This window comes from Oncorhynchus mykiss, chromosome 17 (assembly GCF_057628025.1).
Source record: "Oncorhynchus mykiss isolate SJ-2025 chromosome 17, ASM5762802v1, whole genome shotgun sequence".
In the NCBI taxonomy this organism is placed as follows: domain Eukaryota; kingdom Metazoa; phylum Chordata; class Actinopteri; order Salmoniformes; family Salmonidae; genus Oncorhynchus; species Oncorhynchus mykiss.
Genome location: NC_143038.1, coordinates 42,987,965 through 43,009,029, shown reverse-complemented (window position 1 = coordinate 43,009,029; position 21,065 = coordinate 42,987,965). Strand labels below are relative to the sequence as shown.

The 21,065-nt window shown below is 41.7% G+C and overlaps 1 protein-coding gene across 1 annotated transcript; it reads right to left on the bottom strand.

The window, feature by feature from the left end:
• Positions 1–2,400: 2,400 nt before the first annotated feature.
• Positions 2,401–6,621, bottom strand: LOC110494249 (class E basic helix-loop-helix protein 40). The gene is made up of 5 exons (XM_021569175.3): positions 6,036–6,621; positions 5,835–5,898; positions 5,444–5,551; positions 4,952–5,075; positions 2,401–4,502 (listed from the first exon to the last, which is right to left on the bottom strand). The coding sequence occupies exons 1-5, from the start codon at positions 6,107–6,109 to the stop codon at positions 3,595–3,597; spliced, it is 1,278 nt and encodes a 425-aa protein (XP_021424850.3). The 5' UTR covers positions 6,110–6,621; the 3' UTR covers positions 2,401–3,594.
• Between the last annotated feature and the right edge of the window lie 14,444 nt (positions 6,622–21,065).

Sequence of the window (21,065 nt, the reverse complement as noted above, 5' to 3'; positions counted from 1 at the left end):
ATCGGCCAATACAACAGATCTACGAAATACATCCAGGGGCTGGAGTTAAAGATAAGCCCCAAACCCAGCCAGAATCTTTTACCAACCCCCACTATCAGGACAATGAGGGAAAATCTAAGTATGTGTATTGACCCATAAAAAAAACATTGTTATGGAAGTATGAAATGATTGCTTTGTTTTAATAAATATTTGCCTTAACTACTGCCTCAACCATTTCTGTTTTGCTGAGGTCATAATTTTATCATATCAATGAGGTTTGGGTTCCTTATTTTACCAGCAGGGGCCCCCACAGGGCTGAGGTTCTCCACTGGATAACAGTGGAGTTAATAGTGTCTATAACCAGTTATCCATCCAAACATTGTAGGCCAGTAAAGTATGTTGGATAAAAAATGTCACGTCAGGCCTGATGGAAACAGCACATTTGTCGATAAACTTTCCAAATGTCAACAAAACAAAATAGGAGGTGGATTATTTTTGTGTTGGTAAAATGAATCATGTGAGACGTCGGTGAAAACGCTTTTATATGCACATATTGATATAATAACAATCATATCGAAGTAAACTTGGAGTCATGCAATGACATGTGACCCTCCCACTACGACTCTGGGAAAACATGCCATTTATGAGGCTACAGATTAAATACATTATGATCGTCACAGGGTAGTGAAAGTGCAAGGTGATGAGCTTGATGCTCCTTTCTAATAAATATTGAGGGTCTTATTCTTGTGACATAATGATCGATGCTTGGCTGCCGTTTGACAAATCAAAAACATTCTCACTCTTTTGTCCATAATAATCTCATAGTTTAGGCTATAGGCCTACCTGCACGGTAGGCTATCTACTGCAAGCTGTTGGCTAGAGTGCACATGGCAATACCAGAGTGGGCACATTCGCTATTAATGCAACATTTGTTGTGACAAAACCATCAGTAGAATTGAAAATGTGATGGAAACATATTTAACTTGTAGGTTTTATTTGGTACATGGGAATTTAACTGAAAAAGTTATTTTTATGTGCACTATGTCATCACGCACAGCCTTTTATCTGCAACAAGTCAGTTTGATGGAAACACAGCTCTCTTGGGAAAATGAGCATATTGTTTTAATAAGGATTTTAAAATATTTGCATGAAAATCTGTCACCAATTGGATGGAAACCTAGCTTATCAGTGGCCTTCTATCAGAGGCTTTCTATTAGTCATTTTAAATTAGCTGTATTTGTAAACATATATGAGAGATGGTTGGTGTGTGTGTCATGAAGAGCAGTGACCATGCTCATGTACACCTGACTGCAGAGCATCTCTCCCTTCCTGGTCCCATCAACTCACCAATCACAGCTCAGCGCTACCCAGGGACAGCAGTGTGGCTGCACATGTGACAGCCGTGTGTGAAAAAATGACATGTCTGCTGGCATTTACTTTGTGTCGGTCTATTATGTGCTTCCACATTGATCTTCTCCTCCTGGACAATATTGATCGGCCTGAGATGGTTGTTAAACTCAACAGCTTTGACTTAAATGTACACCAGTTATTTAAACCTTGATCCCAGTTTATTATTAATCATCATTGCACCAGGATTTTTGACCCAATGCCCAATTCTTTGTTGTCCATAAACTATATAGACTCTACTATGAAGTGATAACATTATGATTATAACTATCTACCAGGATATTTGAGCCAAAAACCTGGTTACATCTGCCAGGAGGCAGAAACTTCCCCACAAGTGGATCCTCCAGCAAGACAATAACCCCAAGCACACATCAAAATCCACAAAGAAATGATTGACCACAACATCAACATTTTGCCGTGGCCATCTCAGTCTCTAGACATTAACCCCATTGAAAACCTGTAGTTTGAATTGAAGAGGGCAGTCCATAAGTGCAGTGGAAGGATATCTAGGATCTGGAAAGATACTGTATGGGAGGAATGGTCTAAGATCCTTCCCAATGTGTTCTCCAATCTCTTTAAACCCCCATCTTTTTGAGAGAATAACAATATTGCTTGTTAAACAAAATCTCTTTCTCTAAGCAATTGTATTACTATAAAATAATATAATTTCCCAATTTCTTTTTGCAATATAATTTAGCTCAGTATTTGTATCATTTACATTATTGTATTATTATTGTGCTTCTGCATCCAAATGACTTCCAGATAAATATAAAAAATGGCCTTTGGAGCTTACTGATTGTTGCGGGACCACCACGGTATCTGTGTGTGTGTTTATTTATGTATGTCAGAAGCAGAGAGAACACCCATAGCAGTGTGTCTCTCCTTATGACCAGCCAAGCCAGACAAGCAGGGAGACTGCAGCAACTCTCCCCAGTTGTTGTGTTTGTGGCAGAACTTGATCCCAGAATATACATTTCACCACAACATGCACTCTACTCACTCATGACGAACATAGCAGATAAAATACTTTATTAATACGCTTATATAATGTATGTCAACATTTATAGACAAAATATGTACATCAAACATCTTTCTGGTAGGTCCCAAAATATCAAAGTACCTCTTTCTATAGAAAACTAATCTTCTGTTAAAACATATACATTCACTTCTCGCCAACTCCCAAATACATTTCATAAACATCTGATGTTTTCTTTTATCAGTGTTTCACAAGTAAAAGGCAACAGGATGATAAACTCCAGGTTTGACTTGAGCAGAGTCAGATTGCAGATCAGGGTCAGCGCAGGGCTACAGTATGTACATTAGTTATTATGTGGTAAAACGACTGTCCAACCTTTCTCTCTGGTTCGAGCGCTAGGACACGTATCAAAAATAGAGATGTACAAGAAGTATAAACAATAATTACAAAAAGTCCCTCTAAACTGTCAGTGAATTCCCAACTTGACATGGTCACATGATGACCTCACTAACTCCATACAGTAAGGAAATTATTTCACTCAGGATGTTTGTTGTTGTCATAGGGAATGGGGCAAAGCGCAGTGTCAGTGATGGCAATGGTGACCTAAGGTAAATAGACAGCAACCTTTGGGTGAATGGTGACTATTGACATTTGGTGTGACATGGTTTACAAGGACGGTGTGTGTACAGCTGAGCCCTGTCAGTGTCCACAGCATGTAGAAACCTCAACAGCAGCAACATCTACGGGACTGCCACTTTTTTACATTTATACATTCAACCGTGTGTGTGTGTGTGTGTGTGTGTGTGTGTGTGTGTGTGTGTGTGTGTGTGTGTGTGTGTGTGTGTGTGTGTGTGTGTGTGTGTGTGTGTGTGTGTGTGTGTGTGTGTATCCAGATCAGTGGGGTCAATGTTGCACTCAGCACTCTGGTGGGGGTATAAAGTCAAACATTCAGAGAGGATTAGGAAACAGGTTGAGCTGTCTTCCATCCACACATTCCCTCTTTCTTTTATTCTCTTTTTCTGTTTGCAGCTGTGGATTATGCCTCACCGATCTGGGACCAGACCTTCTGCATGCGCTCTATCTGTCTCCCTTCTGTCTTCTGACTTCTGGGATGAGGGGAGAGGGGTGGTGGTGGGTGATCTGACTGTCTGGTCATGTTCTCCTCCATGTATCCTCTCAGCATAGCAGTCTATGTTCAATAACACTTTTCTGTGTAAGTGCTCAGTGGTCTCTCAGTCTTTGGTTTCCAGGTTCATGGGAAGTACCTGCTTTAACACTTGGAGGAAGGCCGGGGAGTCCATGGGGCTTTGGGCTACGGTAGGGGGAGAGGGAGAGCGCCCCCTGGGGGACATCATGATCGAGGGAGAGGGGGCATGCCTGTCACTAGGCATGCCCTGCGCGGAGCCTCCCAGGCCAGGGTAAATCATGGGCATGGCCCCTGAGTACCAGCACTTCTCCAGCATGGGCAGATAGGCGGCGGCAGAGGGGGGGATGAGGTAGAAGGGCATGCAAAGGGGATGAGGTTGGGCCTGGTGAGGGGAGTAGGCGCTCATGTAGCTGCCGTGGCCGCTGGAGGAGGATGAGGATGACTCTCCGCCTGAGAGAGACTCGTCCTCGGATGACTCGACCCGGCTGCGTTTGTGGCACGCCTCATCTTCCTGCTTAATGCAAAATGACGCCCTCTTTTCTCCCAGCGCCCTCTTCAGCTGTCTCTCCTGGCCGTAATACCCTGCATGCGACGCCAGATGCTCAACCTGCTCGCCACCGTAGCCGCTGTCTGTGTCTGTATCGCTGCCGCTCTGCTCACCGCCCGCATGGGCATACCTCCGCTGGATGACGGGAACGCAGTTCTTCCCATGGCCTTCACTGGGCTTGGGGGGCTGGCCTGCAGGCTTCTCCCTGTGGGCCTGATGATGTTGGTAGTGGATGGTGGTCTCTTCAGACCGGGGTTTGCAGGGGCTACAGGGAGGACCCTGGAGGACCTCAGTGGCCACCTTGTGCAGGTGGTTGACCATGTGGGAGGGTGTAAGGTCACCGTGACCCTCCTGGTTGACCAGGTACTGCAGCACCTCCTTGGCACAGACATGGAAGCCTGAGCGGAAGATCTCCTCACTGTTCTCCTGGCTGGGAGAGGACTGCTCTGTAGGCAGGAATGGACAACACCACAAACGCTGTCAAACACAGATCTACCACAATGCATTATTATGGAAACTACTAAACTACTTTCATCGTATTTACATGATTCTTGTAAGTAATATATCTTAATATGGGTATAAAATCCCCTTCTACGCAACCACATCCAAACTAAATTTAGCAGTTATTCTGACTCAGTTCCTTATTCTATTATTATGTTATTATAATGCAGTAGATGAGCAATGCACTGTGCTGTATTTGAAAATTAGTGAGGATGTGGTCTGCATCCAAATTGAAGCTAGCCAAAGCAAGAGACCACAAGCTATATTTAAATTCACTGATTTGTATGCGCTTCTGCATAATCATCTTATTGTGTATGTGTGTGTGTGTGTGTGTGTGTGTGTGTGTGTGTGTGTGTGTGTGTGTGTGTGTGTGTGTGTGTGTGTGTTTGCTCACCGATTTGCATGCCATTCTGCAGACTGAGGATTTTCTGCTGCTGGTTTTCCAGTAGAGTGGTTAGAGCTTTCACATGCTTAAGTGTGAGCTCCAAAACCACAGCCTTCTCCAGATGGCCAAGAGTCTATGGGAAGAACACACACTACTTTCAGCACAGGCTCATCTCTTATGGATTACTAACACACACATGCACACAAACGTTCTCAACAACAATCAAAAGCAATAACTAAGTAGATCTACTCAAATGCAAAATTTGAATGTGTAATATTACATTCTTTAATCTATAAAAATACAAATCAGAGGAAATGTGTTCAATTTTAGTTAACATCTCAAAGATGCCATTTGTTTAGGTATTCACATTCATTATTTAATTTAAAATTCCTTTACAGATCTCACCTGTTAGTCAGGCTGTCACCTTAACCTGAAGTACCACCAAGCAACCACTTGATCGCGCTTTAGTAATGTGCTACTTCAAGATAAATAGGAACTTACTGTAAGTTTCAGGTGCTCGGGCAATAAATCTTTCAACTGAGCGATGCACTCGTTTATCCTGTCACGCCTTTTCTTCTCGATAAGTCGGTGAGGCAGTTTGTAGGTTTCCTAAAGGCAGGAGTGATACTGAGGTTAAATAACAACCTCAGCAGTTTGACGAGCAGCACTGTGAACAGTAACATGGACTCCAAGGATTACATCATGTGGGAAAATAGGTCACCACATGATCGGAATGATCAGGCCAACTAATTGATCTAAATAGATCAATGTTTCAATAGCATTGTATATAATCATAATATTATTCTATTGTAATCATATTTACAAACAGTTAATTAAGTGAATATACACCAATATTGTTTCTATAAAAAAAATATATAAAATATCAACCAACCTTGCTATCATCTCCTCGTTTCATTCCCCGACGGGATTTGTATACATACATAGGGAAATCCATCCTAATGAAAAACAGAAGACAGTCAATGAGATGTGGGTTTGGTGAGGTTGCGCACTCAATGTCAGGAGACGCGAATGTATGCCACTATAAAGAGGGCAAGCATGGCATAGGGCATAAGAAGAATCATCAGCAACTTACCCTTGCATGTCAGGCAGCTCAGCCTGCTGGTGCTTGGGGGTGGGTTGCGCACTTGGAATCCTTTCCATTTCCATTCTCTTTAAGCTACTCCAAATGACGCAGGAAAGGGCAAGCTTTTTCCCCCCAATGTTTTCACTCAAGAACGCAAATGAAATTGAATGAAAGTAAATAGTCCTTGAAATTTTTCACAAAAATATTTAAGTATTTCCTCCAATTTGTAGAGATAAGTAATCTATTTTACATTTGCATTGTTATGATTATTTATCGCATAATGGGAGCAGTGTCCCGGAGATCTCCACGTAGTCAGTCAAGAGGGAGTCCCGCAGATGCACTAGTCTTGGTTGCGCGTTGGGAAAGTGGGGGAGGACAGAGCTACGTGTTAAATAAACCCCTGACTCTCGCTCGCAATGACCTATCTCTGTCACATGAGTCTCACGTTTTGGACGGCGCTTGTCTTCTCCGACTGCCCATTTTCTACTGATAATGAGGATCTGGGGGCGGACGTCGGCGCCACGTCACACCGGAGGGCTGAATTCCGCGTCCAGTGTACCTGGCTTATATTGCCAGGCTAGTAGCTTCACACAACACAGAGCTACGCATCTCTCCAATAATGCTCAGCAGGTTCCACTACTGACAAGACATCATGGCAATAATAATAATATTGATATGGGAATAACTTTGCAAATATTGGGGAGTTTAAACGTGATAATATCTTATCCCAATCCGTTTATTTTGGCTATATCATCCACCTGTTGTGTCATACACAACACAATTTAGCCATAACTTTATAAAAATAAACAATTTAATAATACATTGTAATTGTGAATTATTATACTCTAACTTGTACCTCTTCACTTTGATAAGTTAATATACCTATGGCATAAGGTTTTATAATAGGGGGCTTGCCATTTACCTTGTGTAGCACAATGTCTTAAAAATAGGAATGTAAGGCTATATTAAGTTATTTCACCATATAAGCGCATTGGCTGAAAATCTTAATTGAAAATGCAAGATAGGCCCTATCATTGAAAGAGAATGTGCGTAAAAACTGAGTAAAAGTGCATGTGATGCCACAATGTCAAATGTTGGAAATGTAGGCTAGCCCTATTATTATTGGTCAACTTGGAATGAATCCATAGATTCATAGGCCCACAATTTAACATTATAATTCAATGTAATAGTCTACATATTTTTTGTAAATTATAAATTATCCTTCAAGCATGCAGTATAATTGAAAACCTCTATTTTTTTACATTTTGTTTTGCATTAGGACCCTGTTGAAAAAAAAGGTGCACCTGCTTGAGACATTTATTTTTATAAGAGATCTCATTGCTTAGAGACAACCAGACCATTTGCTTTGGTTTCAACAAGTGTGAAGGGCCATAATGTTATTTTGCGCCATCAGAACCATCTGCTAGTTCAGACTGGAAATGTGTCTGAAGACTGTCTGCTTTGTTATCAAGTGTGCCACAACCATTGTCAAGTTGATCTCATGGCCTCACCCGCCCCTGTGCGCCCGCCCATGGCTACCATTTACAACTAATTGCTGGAGGCTACTCCACTAGCAGCGTATCACCTAGCGGGCAAAAAACAGCAAGCAAGCTAGCCTTTTAGCTTCCCACATCTCCCCCATGTGAAAGAATCAGATTTATAATTAAATAATGTGCCTGAGCAAATATGATTTACTTGCCAGCAGTTTTTAAGGCCTAGTACTCGAGAAGAGCCCATGCTCGAGACCACATATGGTCAGTGTTGCCATGTTCGCATTTTTCCCGCAATTGGGCTACTTTGAAAACAATGTTGCAGGTTTTTGGGCTATTTCTAAGTTGCACCACGGCCGACTTGGCATTTTCTTTTAAACACATGTATTTCACTGTGACCTGCTACTGACTGTCAGGCAGTGCCGCATGCTGTTGCTGAGTGAGTGACTGGTGGGGAGGGCCAGAGGTGTTTGTGTGTGTGTAGAGAGAGCACTACAGTTATTGACTGAGACATGAGGGAGAGGAGCCAGAGAGATATCTATTGGGTGAAATACCACAGTGTGCAATCTCGGTAAGATGTGTGACCTGTTGCCACAAGAAAAGGGCAACCAGTGAAGAACACAATTGTAAATACAACCTTTATGTTTATTTACAAATACACCTATTTGCACATCATTACAACACTGTATATTTGAAATGTCTTTATTCTTTTGGAACTTTTGGAAGTGTAATGTTACATTTTTTATTGTTTATTTGACAATAAAAAAATGTGACCTTTATTACTTAACTAGGCAAGTCAGTTAAAGAACAAATTCTTATTTACAATGACGGCCTACCCCGGATGACGCTGGACCAATTGTGCGCCATCCTATAGGATACCCAATCACAGCCGGGTTGTGATACAGCCTGGATTCAAACCAGGGACTGTAGTGACACCTATTGCGCTGAGATGCAGTGCCTTAGACCGCTTCGCCACTTGGGAGCTAAGTGTTTATTATCTATTTCACTTGCTTTGGCAATGTAAACATATGTTTCCCATGCCAATGAAGCCCCTTAAATTGAATTGAGAGAGAGAGCAGCAAGCGTGCACGGTTGTGACAACTTTTTTACTAGTTGTAGGTGGGCTATAAAGATTGTCATTATGGAGACACCTATTTCCAACCCTTTTTCCATAAAACATAATAATAATATGCTAGAACTAAATAAATAATGGAGACAAAGCACTGGAAAATTACTTTTGGTGCACTAGTGTGCATTACATAAATTCACTCAGAGGTGGTTTATACTGCATTCTAATGTTGACTGCTTAAAGAAAATGGTATCAAGCAAAGGGCTTTATGCATGGTCAGTTCTTGGGTCTTGGGGTCAGCCCGAGAGGAAATTTGAAATGGAAGTTATGGAACTCCCTCGCGTTCTCTCGGCTCAGGAAAAGACCCAGATGCAGACAGTTCGAATAATGGACTTTATTATATAAACAGGGGGCCGGCAAAGGACAGGGGTTGGTAGTCCAGGGCAGAGTCCGTAAGGTACAGAGTGGCAGGCAGGCTCAGGGTCAGGCAGAGGTCCGTAATCCAGGGCAGGCTCAGGATCAGGGCAGGCAGAATGATCAAAACCGGGAAAACGAGAAAACAGGCTCAAGGAAACAGAAGTACGAAAAACACGCTGGTAGGCTTGACAAGACAAGAAGAACTGGCAAAAGACAAACAGAACACAGGGGACAATGGGGAAGATGGGTGACACCTGGAGTGGGATGGAGACAAGCACAAAGACAAGTGAAACAGATCAGGGTGTGACACACGTGGTTGTTTTTATGTGGAACAATATCCCTGGAGTCATTGCAAATCAATTTGTGCCACTTGTGTAGCCTACCGAGACCTGGCAAACCAATTTAATAAATAGCCTATTACTTCAGTTTGTTGTTGTAGCCTTGCGTTATTATGAACACATTAGATTGACGGTAACAATAGTCAGATTAGGCTACAGGTCAAAAAATACAACTGCTTGTTGTTGACAAGCATATTCAGTTCTATTATTAATATTTAATTCAGTGATTTAAATTATGACACCATCCTCAGTAGCCTATTCCAGCAGGCTATTGGGAAACACAAGCACTTCTTATTACAAAATAGCCTCGCTATTCATTCATAAATTAGTCTGCTAATTTGAACTACAGGCTACTGAAGACTATCTGAAATTAGATGTAGGTCTGTCAGAGGCTATAGGCTACCTGCCTTTAGCTAAGCAAATTATGGCAAAATATTTTAGTCTCTAGCCTATGGCTATTGAAATGACAAGTCAATCTCGCAAATGGGCCATTTATACAGTTTGTAGTCTTAACATATGGCACATAATAACGGCACAATTGCCAGAAAATAGCCTAACATTAGTTTTTTTTATCTTCATCCAAGTGTTTCTTCCTCAGAGATTTCGAGATCCTCTGTCCAACTTTCATCACTCAAACTCTCCTTTGGGATTTATGTATAGTTATGCACATGCGCAAAGGGAATTAATTTAGATTTATAAACCTTGTTCGAGCCCTGAATGCTGATTGTCTGAAAGCCGTTGTATATCAGACCATATACCACGGGTATGAAAAAATATGACTTTTTACTGTTCTAATTACAGTGCTAACCAGTTTAGCAATAAGGCATCACAGGGGTTTGTGGTATATGGTCAATATACAGTGCCTTGCGAAAGTATTCGGCCCCCTTGAACTTTGCGACCTTTTGCCACATTTCAGGCTTCAAACATAAAGATATAAAACTGTATTTTTTTGTGAAGAATCAACAACAAGTGGAACGACATTTATTGGATATTTCAAACTTTTTTTACAAATCAAAAACTTTGGGCGTGCAAAATTATTCAGCCCCTTTACTTTCAGTGCAGCAAACTCTCTCCAGAAGTTCAGTGAGGATCTCTGAATGATCCAATGTTGACCTAAATGACTAATGATGATAAATACAATCCACCTGTGTGTAATCAAGTCTCCGTATAAATGCACCTGCACTGTGATAGTCTCAGAGGTCCGTTAAAAGCGCAGAGAGCATCATGAAGAACAAGGAACACACCAGGCAGGTCCGAGATACTTTTGTGAAGAAGTTTAAAGCCGGATTTGGATACAAAAAGATTTCCCAAGCTTTAAACATCCCAAGGAGCACTGTGCAAGCGATAATATTGAAATGGAAGGAGTATCAGACCACTGCAAATCTACCAAGACCTGGCCGTCCCTCTAAACTTTCAGCTCATACAAGGAGAATACTGATCAGAGATGCAGCCAAGAGGCCCATGATCACTCTGGATGAACTGCAGAGATCTACAGCTGAGGTGGGAGACTCTGTCCATAGGACAACAATCAGTCGTATATTGCACAAATCTGGCCTTTATGGAAGAGTGGCAAGAAGAAAGCCATTTCTTAAAGATATCCATAAAAAGTGTCGTTTAAAGTTTGCCACAAGCCACCTGGGAGACACACCAAACATGTGGAAGAAGGTGCTCTAATCAGATGAAACCAAAATGGAACTTTTTGGCAACATTGCAAAACGTTATGTTTGGCGTAAAAGCAACACAGCTGAACACACCATCCCCACTGTCAAACATGGTGGTGGCAGCATCATGGTTTGGGCCTGCTTTTCTTCAGCAGGGACAGGGAAGATGGTTAAAATTGATGGGAAGATGGATGGAGCCAAATACAGGACCATTCTGGAAGAAAACCTGATGGAGTCTGCAAAAGACCTGAGACTGGGACGGAGATTTGTCTTCCAACAAGACAATGATCCAAAACATAAAGCAAAATCTACAATGGAATGGTTCAATAATAAACATATCCAGGTGTTAGAATGGCCAAGTCAAAGTCCAGACCTGAATCCAATCGAGAATCTGTGGAAAGAACTGAAAACTGCTGTTCACAAATGCTCTCCATCCAACCTCACTGAGCCTGAGCTGTTTTGCAAGGAGGAATGGGAAAAATGTCAGTCTCTCGATGTGCAAAACTGATAGAGACATACCCCAAGCGACTTACAGCTGTAATCACAGCAAAAGGTGGCGCTACAAAGTATTAACTTAAGGGGGCTGAATAATTTTGCACGCCCAATTTTTCAGTTTTTGATTTGTTAAAAAAGTTTGAAATATCCAATAAATGTCGTTCCACTTCATGATTGTGTCCCACTTGTTGTTGATTCTTCTCAAAAAAACACAATTTTATATCTTTATGTTTGAAGCCTGAAATGTGGCAAAAGGTCGCAAAGTTCAAGGGGGCCGAATACTTCCGCAAGGCACTGTACCACGGCTAACGGCTGTATCCAGGCACTCCACGTTCTGTCGTGCTTAAAAACAGCCCTTAGCCGTGGTATATTGGTCATATACAGTGGGGAGAACAAGTAGTTGATACACTGCCGATTTTGCAGATTTTCCTACTTACAAAGCAAGTCTGTAATTTATATCATAGGTACACTTCAACTGTGAGAGATGGAATCTAAAACAAAAATCCAGAAAATCACATTGTATGATTTTAAAGTAATTAATTGGCATTTTATTGCATGAAATAAGTATTTGATACATCAGAAAAGCAGAACTTAATATTTGGTACAGAAATCTTTGTTTGCAATTACAGAGATCATATGTTTCCTGTAGTTCTTGACCAGTTTTGCACACAATGCAGCAGGGATTTTGGCCCACTCCTCCATTCAGACCTTCAGATTTCGGGGCTGTCGCTGGGCAATACGGACTTTCAGCTCCCTCCAAAGATTTTCTATTGGGTTCAGGTCTGGAGACTGGCTAGGCCACTCCAGGACCTTGAGATATTTCTTACGGAGCCACTCCTTAGTTGCCCTAGCTGTGTGTTTTGGGTTGTTGTCATGCTGGAAGACCCAGCCACGACCCATCTACAATGCTCTTACTGAGGGAAGGAGGTTGTTGGCCAAGATCTCACAATACATGGCCCCATCCATCCTCCCCTCAATACGGTACAGTTGTCCTGTCCCCTTTTCAGAAAAGCATCCCCAAAGCATGATGTTTCCACCTCCATGCTTCCCGGTTGGGATGGTGCTCTTGGGGTTGTACTCATCCTTCTTCTTCCTCCAAACACGGCGAGTGGAGTTTAGACCAAAAAGCTCTATTTTTGTCTCATCAGACCACATGACCTTCTACCATTCCTCCTCTGGATCATCCAGATGGTCATTGGCAAACTTCAGATGGGCCTGGACATGCGCTGGCTTGAGCAGGGGGACCTTGCGTGCGCTGCAGGATTTTAATCTATGACAGCGTAGTGTGTTACTAATGGTTTTCCTTGAGACTGTGGTCCCAGCTCTCTTCAGGTCATTGACCAGGTCCTGCCGTGTAGTTCTGGGCTTATCCCTCACCTCCCTTATGATCATTGATGCCCCACGAGGTGAGATATTGCATGGAGCCCCAGACCGAGGGTGATTGACCGTCATCTGGAACTTCTTCCATTTTCTAATAATTGCGCCAACAGTTGTTGCCTTCTCACCAAGCTGCTTGCCTATTGTCCTGTAGCCCATCCCAGCCTTGTGCAGGTCTACAATTTTATCCCTGATGTCCTTATACAGCTCTCTGGTCTTGGCCATTGTGGAGAGGTTGGAGTCTGTTTTATTAAGTGTGTTGACAGGTGTCTTTTATACAGGTAACGAGTTCAAACAGCTGCAGTTAATACAGGTAATGAGTGGAGAACAGGAGGGATTCTTAAAGAAAAACTAACAGGTCTGTGAGAGTTGGAATTCTTACTGGTTGGTAGGTGATCAAATACTTATGTCATGCAATAAAATTCTAATGAATGACTTAAAAATCATACAATGTGATTTTCTGGAGTTTTGTTTTAGATTCCGTCTCTCACAGTTGAAGTGTACCTATGATTAAAAAATTACAGACCTCTACATGCTTTCTAAGTAGGAAAACCTGCAAAATCGGCAGTGTATCAAATACTTGTTCTCCCCACTGTACCATACCCCTTGTGCCTTATGACCGGTGGAGGCTGCAGAGGGCAGGATGGCTCATAATAATGGCTGGAATGGAGTCAATGGAATGGTTTCAAACACATGTAACCACGTCTTTGATGTGTTTGAAACCATTCCATTGACTTCATTCCAGACATTATTATGAGCAGTCCTCCCCTCAGCAGTTTCCACTTCTTTTGACATAGTAAAATAATTTGAATTTGGGGCAAGAGAAAGTATAATTTGCCCTTATTAAATTCGCCATATGATTTTCCATCAGTGGATGTCGATTTAACTTGTTTGACTGCTATGATTAAGCAATGTCATAGCTTGCAATAATTATTATTTTGAGGAAACGCACATTTTGCTTCTAATGTCATTACAAGTTACTATGATATTCCTTCTTAATAGAATCGATAACGTTATGGAAAAAGCGTTTATTGTACAGATATAGCAACTTCTCTCTTGCTGTAAACAAAAAAATGGTTTGTTTTCAGGTCTTTTGGGTGGTTTTGAGTGGTCAATGGACTAGAAATCTTAGCTTGACCTGGCAAGCCTGGCCTCTTGTCACAATGTCTTGTACATTTTTACTCGGTCTTAAAGACTCGAGCTGTGCTCGAAATCTCATACTAACCGTGCTAACCTTTCTATTTGTGACGTGAATTGAGCATATAGTATACTTATTTGTCATAGTATGGTTATAGTTAGCATGCCAAAAGGTCCCAGATGTCGTACTAAATTCAGATTTCAGATTTGAAGAAAATAACAGAAAATATGCAGCCGAAGTCCGTCGAGAGCAAATACAAATTCATTGAACCAACTAATGACAAATGTAAAGAAAATATTGAGCAATGTATTAAAGTAATGACTTTTCAAATAAGATATGTTACATGTTGGCTGACAATTTGTTAGTTACGCTATCCTTACGAACCACATAGCATTACAGCAGTATGTACCGGTATGTTAGCTCGTTACTTAAGGTTAGTTGGATACAAATACATCGAACTTGCCAAGCAGTCTATGAACTGTTTGCTATCTAACAAACCAACGTTTATTGACTTGATTATTCACATCACTCTTAGCTAAGTGGTATAGTTGTTTTGCGTTTCAATGGACATTGTTAATTCTGGCTATCCACTGTTGAATATCGCCGGTGTCAGTAAAGGTTGGTAAAAAAAAGGGCGTAATAAATTGTTGCCAGCAGCACAGTTACAGTCCCCAACGCTCTGGATAACATGAAAACAGCCTAACCAGCTCTGCTATGGCGAGTAAAATGGTCAGAGTGAGGTGTTCTCTCATTGGTGTCTATAAGTAGCTAGCCAACATTAGCCATTTAGCTTGGGTGCTTGACTGCAATTGAACACCTTGATTGGGCAACTGATTAATACAAATAAAATGCCTAATAAATAAATGTGACTGTTCATTTGTGTTAGTCAGGGGCTGGGTCCAAGTCCGTAGAGGAAAAACAATTGAAATAATAGTTACGTAATTTGTTTAATTAATTAAAATAATCACAGGAGCCCACTCTCAATGTTCAAAATACACTGGAGAGCATAATTTAACCACAGAGGATCAATAGTTTATAAAAATAACTGTAGATTAGATTTTATCACAAGCACATACAGGTATCTACCACAATTAAAGAAACACCAACATAAAGTGCCTTAAAAGGTTGTTTCAGAACAGCTTCAATGCACCTTGGGAATAGATTCAACAAGTGGACCTAAACCATGCCAGGAAAATGCACCCCACTCCCCACCACAACATATAATTTGTATACCATGTTTTCTCAAGTGTTTCCTTTATTTTGACATTTACCAGTATGCCTGTAGTTAGTTTGGACCGCATGTGTGCCAAAAATAGTGTACAGATTGTTGCATTGTGGCCATAGACATAATCCTGTCGTGACTTTACTTTCATTAATCTAATGTCTATTATTTATCTAATCAACTAACTATGATTAAATTAATCATGTAACAATTAACTCATTAGGATTTGGAACACCATGAGAGCGGTTGTTTAAAGGGTTACCATCTCCCGAATTAAACTCTTACCTATCACATCCATAAAACAGTCAACGTATTAATCATAACCTCGTATAATATCATTCCGAACAGTCGTAATTTCCTGCATCTGCAAAAACCCTAGCCTTACTTATGATTCAGTACAACACAAATAGGTTTAATTATTTAGCTCACTAAAAACACACTTAAAATGTTAGAAAAAGGTCCCTAACGGACTGACAATTTATGGTGGCTTGTTACAAAGGAGATGGAGGGAGAGAGAGAAAGAGACACTTATCATTGGTACATTTTAGGAACTACTCTCACAGTAATCATGTACTTTGCACAAGAACCGCTGCCTGTTTGGAGCAAGAAATCATGACTGTATTTACGTGTAAATGCCTTCATTTGTCATGTATCTCTTTCGGAACCAGGCCTTCTTAGGAAGGCTGTTGGTGCCTTTCCGCGGCACGCTTGTAAGGCTCTGATTGTCCGGAAGCCACTCTTGCGTTGTCTTGGCTGTGTGCTTAGGCTCATTGTCCTGTTGGAAGGTGAACCTTAGCCCCAGTCTGAGGTCCTGAGCCCTATGGAGCAGATTTTCATCAAGGAGCTCTCTGTACTTTGCTCCGTTCATCTTTGCCTCGATCCTGACTAGTCTCCCAGTCCATGCTGCTGAAAAACATCCCCACCGCATGATACTGCCACCAACATCCGCAGGGAGGTTTCCTCCAGATGTGATGCTTGGCATTCAGGCCAAAGAGTTCAATCTTGGTTTCATCAGACCAGAGAATTTTGTCTTTAGGTGGATTCCATCTGGCCTTCTCTACCAAAAAAAAGCATGATTGGTGTAGTGCTGCAGAGATGGTTGTCCTTCTGGAAGATTCTTCCATCTCCACAGAGGAATTCTGGAGCTCTGTCAGAGTGACCATCGGGTTCTTGGTCACCTCCCTGACCAAGGCCCTTCTCCACCGATTGCTCAGTTTGGCCTGGCAGCCAGCTCTAGGAAGAGTCTTGGTGCTTCCAAACTTCTTCCATTTATGAATGATGGAGGCCGCTGTGTTCTTGGGGACATTCAATGCTGCAGAAATGTTTTGGTACCCTTCCCCAGATCTGTGCCTCGACACAATCCTGTCTCGGAGCTCTACGGCTCTAATTCCTTTGATCTCATGGCTTGGTTTTTGTTCTGACATGCACTGTCAACTGTGGAACCTTATATAGACAGGTGTGTGCCTTTCAAAATCATGTCCAATCAATTGAATTTACAACAGGTGGACTCCAATCAAGTTGTAGAATCATCTCAAGGATGATCAATGGAAACAGGATGCACTTGAGCTCAATTTCAAATGTCACAGCAAAGGGACTGAATACTTATGTAAATAAGGTATTTCCGGTTTCCGGTTAGAGAAATTAACATTGCAATCTCTGACAACAGCTCTGGCATGCCAATTGCATGCTCCCTCAAAACTTGAGACGTCTAGTATTGTGTTGTGTGACAGAACTGCACATTTTACAGTGGCCTTTTATTGTCCCCAGCACAAGGTGCACCTGTGTAATGATCATGTTGTTTAATCAGCTTTTTGATATGCCACACCTTTCAGGCGGATGGATTATCTTGGGAAAAATGCTCAATAACAGGGACGTAAAACACATTTGTGCACAAAATTTGAGAGAATTTTGTGTGTATGGAACATTTTTGGGATCTTTTATTTCAGCTCACGAAACATGGGACCAACACTTAACCTGTTGCGTTTATATTTTTGTTCAGTGTATATAGCCTCCCAATATTGTACAATCTGTGTGTTGATTCAGTGGCCTGGCCTATTTTTGTTTGAATTCAAGACCAGATCTCCGTTTGTCAGTGTCAGAGTGTCATTTTGGTCATTTGTGTGGTATTACAAAAGATTCAGCTAATGTATGCTGTCATGTAAGTGAAATAGAATTGCATGAAATGAAAGAGCTATAAAAAAAACAAAGCCTCTGAGCCTATGATTTTTTTTATCCGGCTCTGGTCGCACTCCTCAGAACGTTCTTAATTGGCTGGTAGGGAAGAGTGGGGGAAATAACCTGAAGTTGCATGCTCACTATAAATTAGGGGGGATAGTGAAAATTGTTTGGATTTGTGATAATTGTGGCTTTCTATTTGCCCTCAGCATTCATTGTTTTCACCATTCTGACAGGCTAAAGCAGCTTTTTTTAAGTATGGGTCGCAGACATATTAAAACAATTATATTAGGAACTCAGTTGGGGTCTTAAATGACTGCTAAAGTTAGAATATATAACATATGCCATTTAGCAGATGCTTCCATCCAAAGCGACTTATGTGCATACATTTTATGTATGAGTGGTTCACGGGAATCAAACCCACTACCCTGGTGTTACAAGCACCAGGCTCCAACAACTGAGCTACAAAAGATCACACATTTCATGTAGAATACACAAGGTAAAATTTTGAGATTTGGTTGTGCATCAGCAGTTTTTCTCCTGTTATGTCAGTCACTCAATAAGCCATGTCAGCTACAATTTTTAGATTGGTAAATTAGTCTAGCCAACTATCAAAACTTGTAGTTATCATGGACGAATATCAACCGGGAAAGCAGGGCACGTGCCCAGGGGCCATGACCTAAAGGGGGCCCACATTGATTTTGTTAGTCACTCTCATTCAGATATCCTATTATCATGGCATACATCATGGCAAAATGTGTAGCATTGCAGGAAATTAGCTTTAAAACTGCAATTTTCTCATCTCTGCCCTATGGAAAAAGTAATAAATTGCATGACATTTTTAAAAAAGCTAGCATTTCTCTTCACCCCATGGCAAAATGTGTAGACTTGCAGAAAACTTGCTTTAAAACTGCAGCATTTTCTCTCCCCGTGGCAAAATGTGTAGAATTGCAGGAAATGTACTTCTCTCTCCACAGTTAAGAGAGGGGCCACGAAAATGTTTTGCCTGCCAACCAAATCTCGCTTACGACCTTCAAAAGGGAACATACAGTGCCTTGCGAAAGTATTCGGCCCCCTTGAACTTTGCGACCTTTTGCCACATTTCAGGCTTCAAACATAAAGATATAAAACTGTATTTTTTTTGTGAAGAATCAACAACAAGTGGGACACAATCATGAAGTGGAACGACATTTATTGGATATTTCAAACTTTTTTAACAAATCAAAAACTGAAAAATTGGGCGTGCAAAATTATTCAGCCCCCTTAAGTTAATACTTTGTAGCGCCACCTTTTGCTGCGATTACAGCTGTAAGTCGCTTGGGGTATGTCTCTATCAGTTTTGCACATCGAGAGACTGACATTTTTTCCCATTCCTCCTTGCAAAACAGCTCGAGCTCAGTGAGGTTGGATGGAGAGCATTTGTGAACAGCAGTTTTCAGTTCTTTCCACAGATTCTCGATTGGATTCAGGTCTGGACTTTGACTTGGCCATTCTAACACCTGGATATGTTTATTTTTGAACCATTCCATTGTAAATTTTGCTTTATGTTTTGGATCATTGTCTTGTTGGAAGACAAATCTCCGTCCCAGTCTCAGGTCTTTTGCAGACTCCATAAGGTTTTCTTCCAGAATGGTCCTGTATTTGGCTCCATCCATCTTCCCATCAATTTTAACCATCTTCCCTGTCCCTGCTGAAGAAAAGCAGGCCTAAACCATGATGCTGCCACCACCATGTTGGACAGTGGGGATGGTGTGTTCAGCTGTGTTGCTTTTACGCCAAACATAACGTTTTGCATTGTTGCCAAAAAGTTCAATTTTGGTTTCATCTGACCAGAGCACCTTCTTCCACATGTTTGGTGTGTCTCCCAGGTGTCTTGTGGCAAACTTTAAACAACACTTTTTATGGATATCTTTAAGAAATGGCTTTCTTCTTGCCACTCTTCCATAAAGGCCAGATTTATGCAATATACGACTGATTGTTGTCCTATGGACAGAGTCTCCCACCTCAGCTGTAGATCTCTGCAGTTCATCCAGAGTGATCATGGGCCTCTTGGCTGCATCCCTGATTAGTCTTCTCCTTGTATGAGCTGAAAGGTTAGAGGGACGGCCAGGTCTTGGTAGATTTGCAGTGGTCTGATACTCCTTCTATTTCAATATTATCGCTTGCACAGTGCTCCTTGGGATGTTTAAAGCTTGGGAAATCTTTTTGTATCCAAATCCGGCTTTAAACTTTTCACAACAGTATCTCGGACCTGCCTGGTGTGTTCCTTGTTCTTCATGATGCTCTCTGCGCTTTTAACGGACCTCTGAGACTATCACAGTGCAGGTGCATTTATACGGAGACTTGATTACACACAGGTGGATTGTATTTATCATCATTAGTCATTTAGGTCAACATTGGATCATTCAAAGATCCTCACTGAACTTCTGGAGAGAGTTTGCTGCACTGAAAGTAAAGGGGCTGAATAATTTTGCACGCCCAATTTTTCAGTTTTTGATTTGTTAAAAAAGTTTGAAATATCCAATAAATGTCATTCCACTTCATGATTGTGTCCCACTTGTTGTTGATTCTTCACAAAAAAATACAGTTTTATATCTTTATGTTTGAAGCCTGAAATGTGGCAAAAGGTCGCAAAGTTCAAGGGGGCCGAATACTTTCGCAAGGCACTGTATTTATACGTATTTTAATGAATTACTTCTGAGTATTTTGTCATTTGAATTACACTGGGCTGAACTAAACTTCAATGTACACTGCTCAAAAAAATAAAGGGAACACTAAAATAACACATCCTAGATCTGAATGAATGAAATATTCTTATTAAATACTTTTTTCTTTACATAGTTGAATGTGCTGACAACAAAATCACACACAAATTATCAATGGAAATCAAATTCATCAAACCATGGAGGTCTCAAAACACTCAAAATTTGATGTCACACTCAACTTTGATGTAATGTCCTTAAAACAAGTCCAAATGAGGCTCAGTAGTGTGTGTGGCATCCACGTGCCTGTATGACATCCCTACAACGCCTGGGCATGCTCCTGATGAGGTGGCGGATGGTCTCCTGAGGGATCTCCTCCCAGACCTGGACTAAAGCATCCGCCAACTCCTGGACAGTCTGTGGTGCAACGTGGCGTTGGTGGATGGAGCGAGACATGATGTCCCATATGTGCTCAATTGGATTCAGGTCTGGGGAACGGGCGGGCCAATCCATAGCATCAATGCCTTCCTCTTGCAGGAACTGCTGACACACTCCAGCCACATGAGGTCTAGCATTGTCTTGCATTAAGAGGAACCCAGGGCCAACCGCACCAGCATATGGTCTCACAAGGGGTCTGAGGATCTCATCTCGGTACCTAATGGCAGTCAGGCTACCTCTGGCGAGGAAATGGAGGGCTGTGCGGCCCCCCAAAGAAATGCCACCCCACACCATGACTGACCCACCGTCAAACCGGTCATGCTGGAGGATGTTGCAGGCAGCAGAACGTTCTCCACGGCGTCTCCAAACTCTGTCACGTCTGTCACATGTGCTCAGTGTGAACCTGCTTTCATCTGTGAAGAGCACAGGGCGCCAGTGGTGAATTTGCCAATCTTGGTGTTTTCTGGCAAATGCCAAACGTCCTGCACGGTGTTGGGCTGTAAGCACAACCCCCACC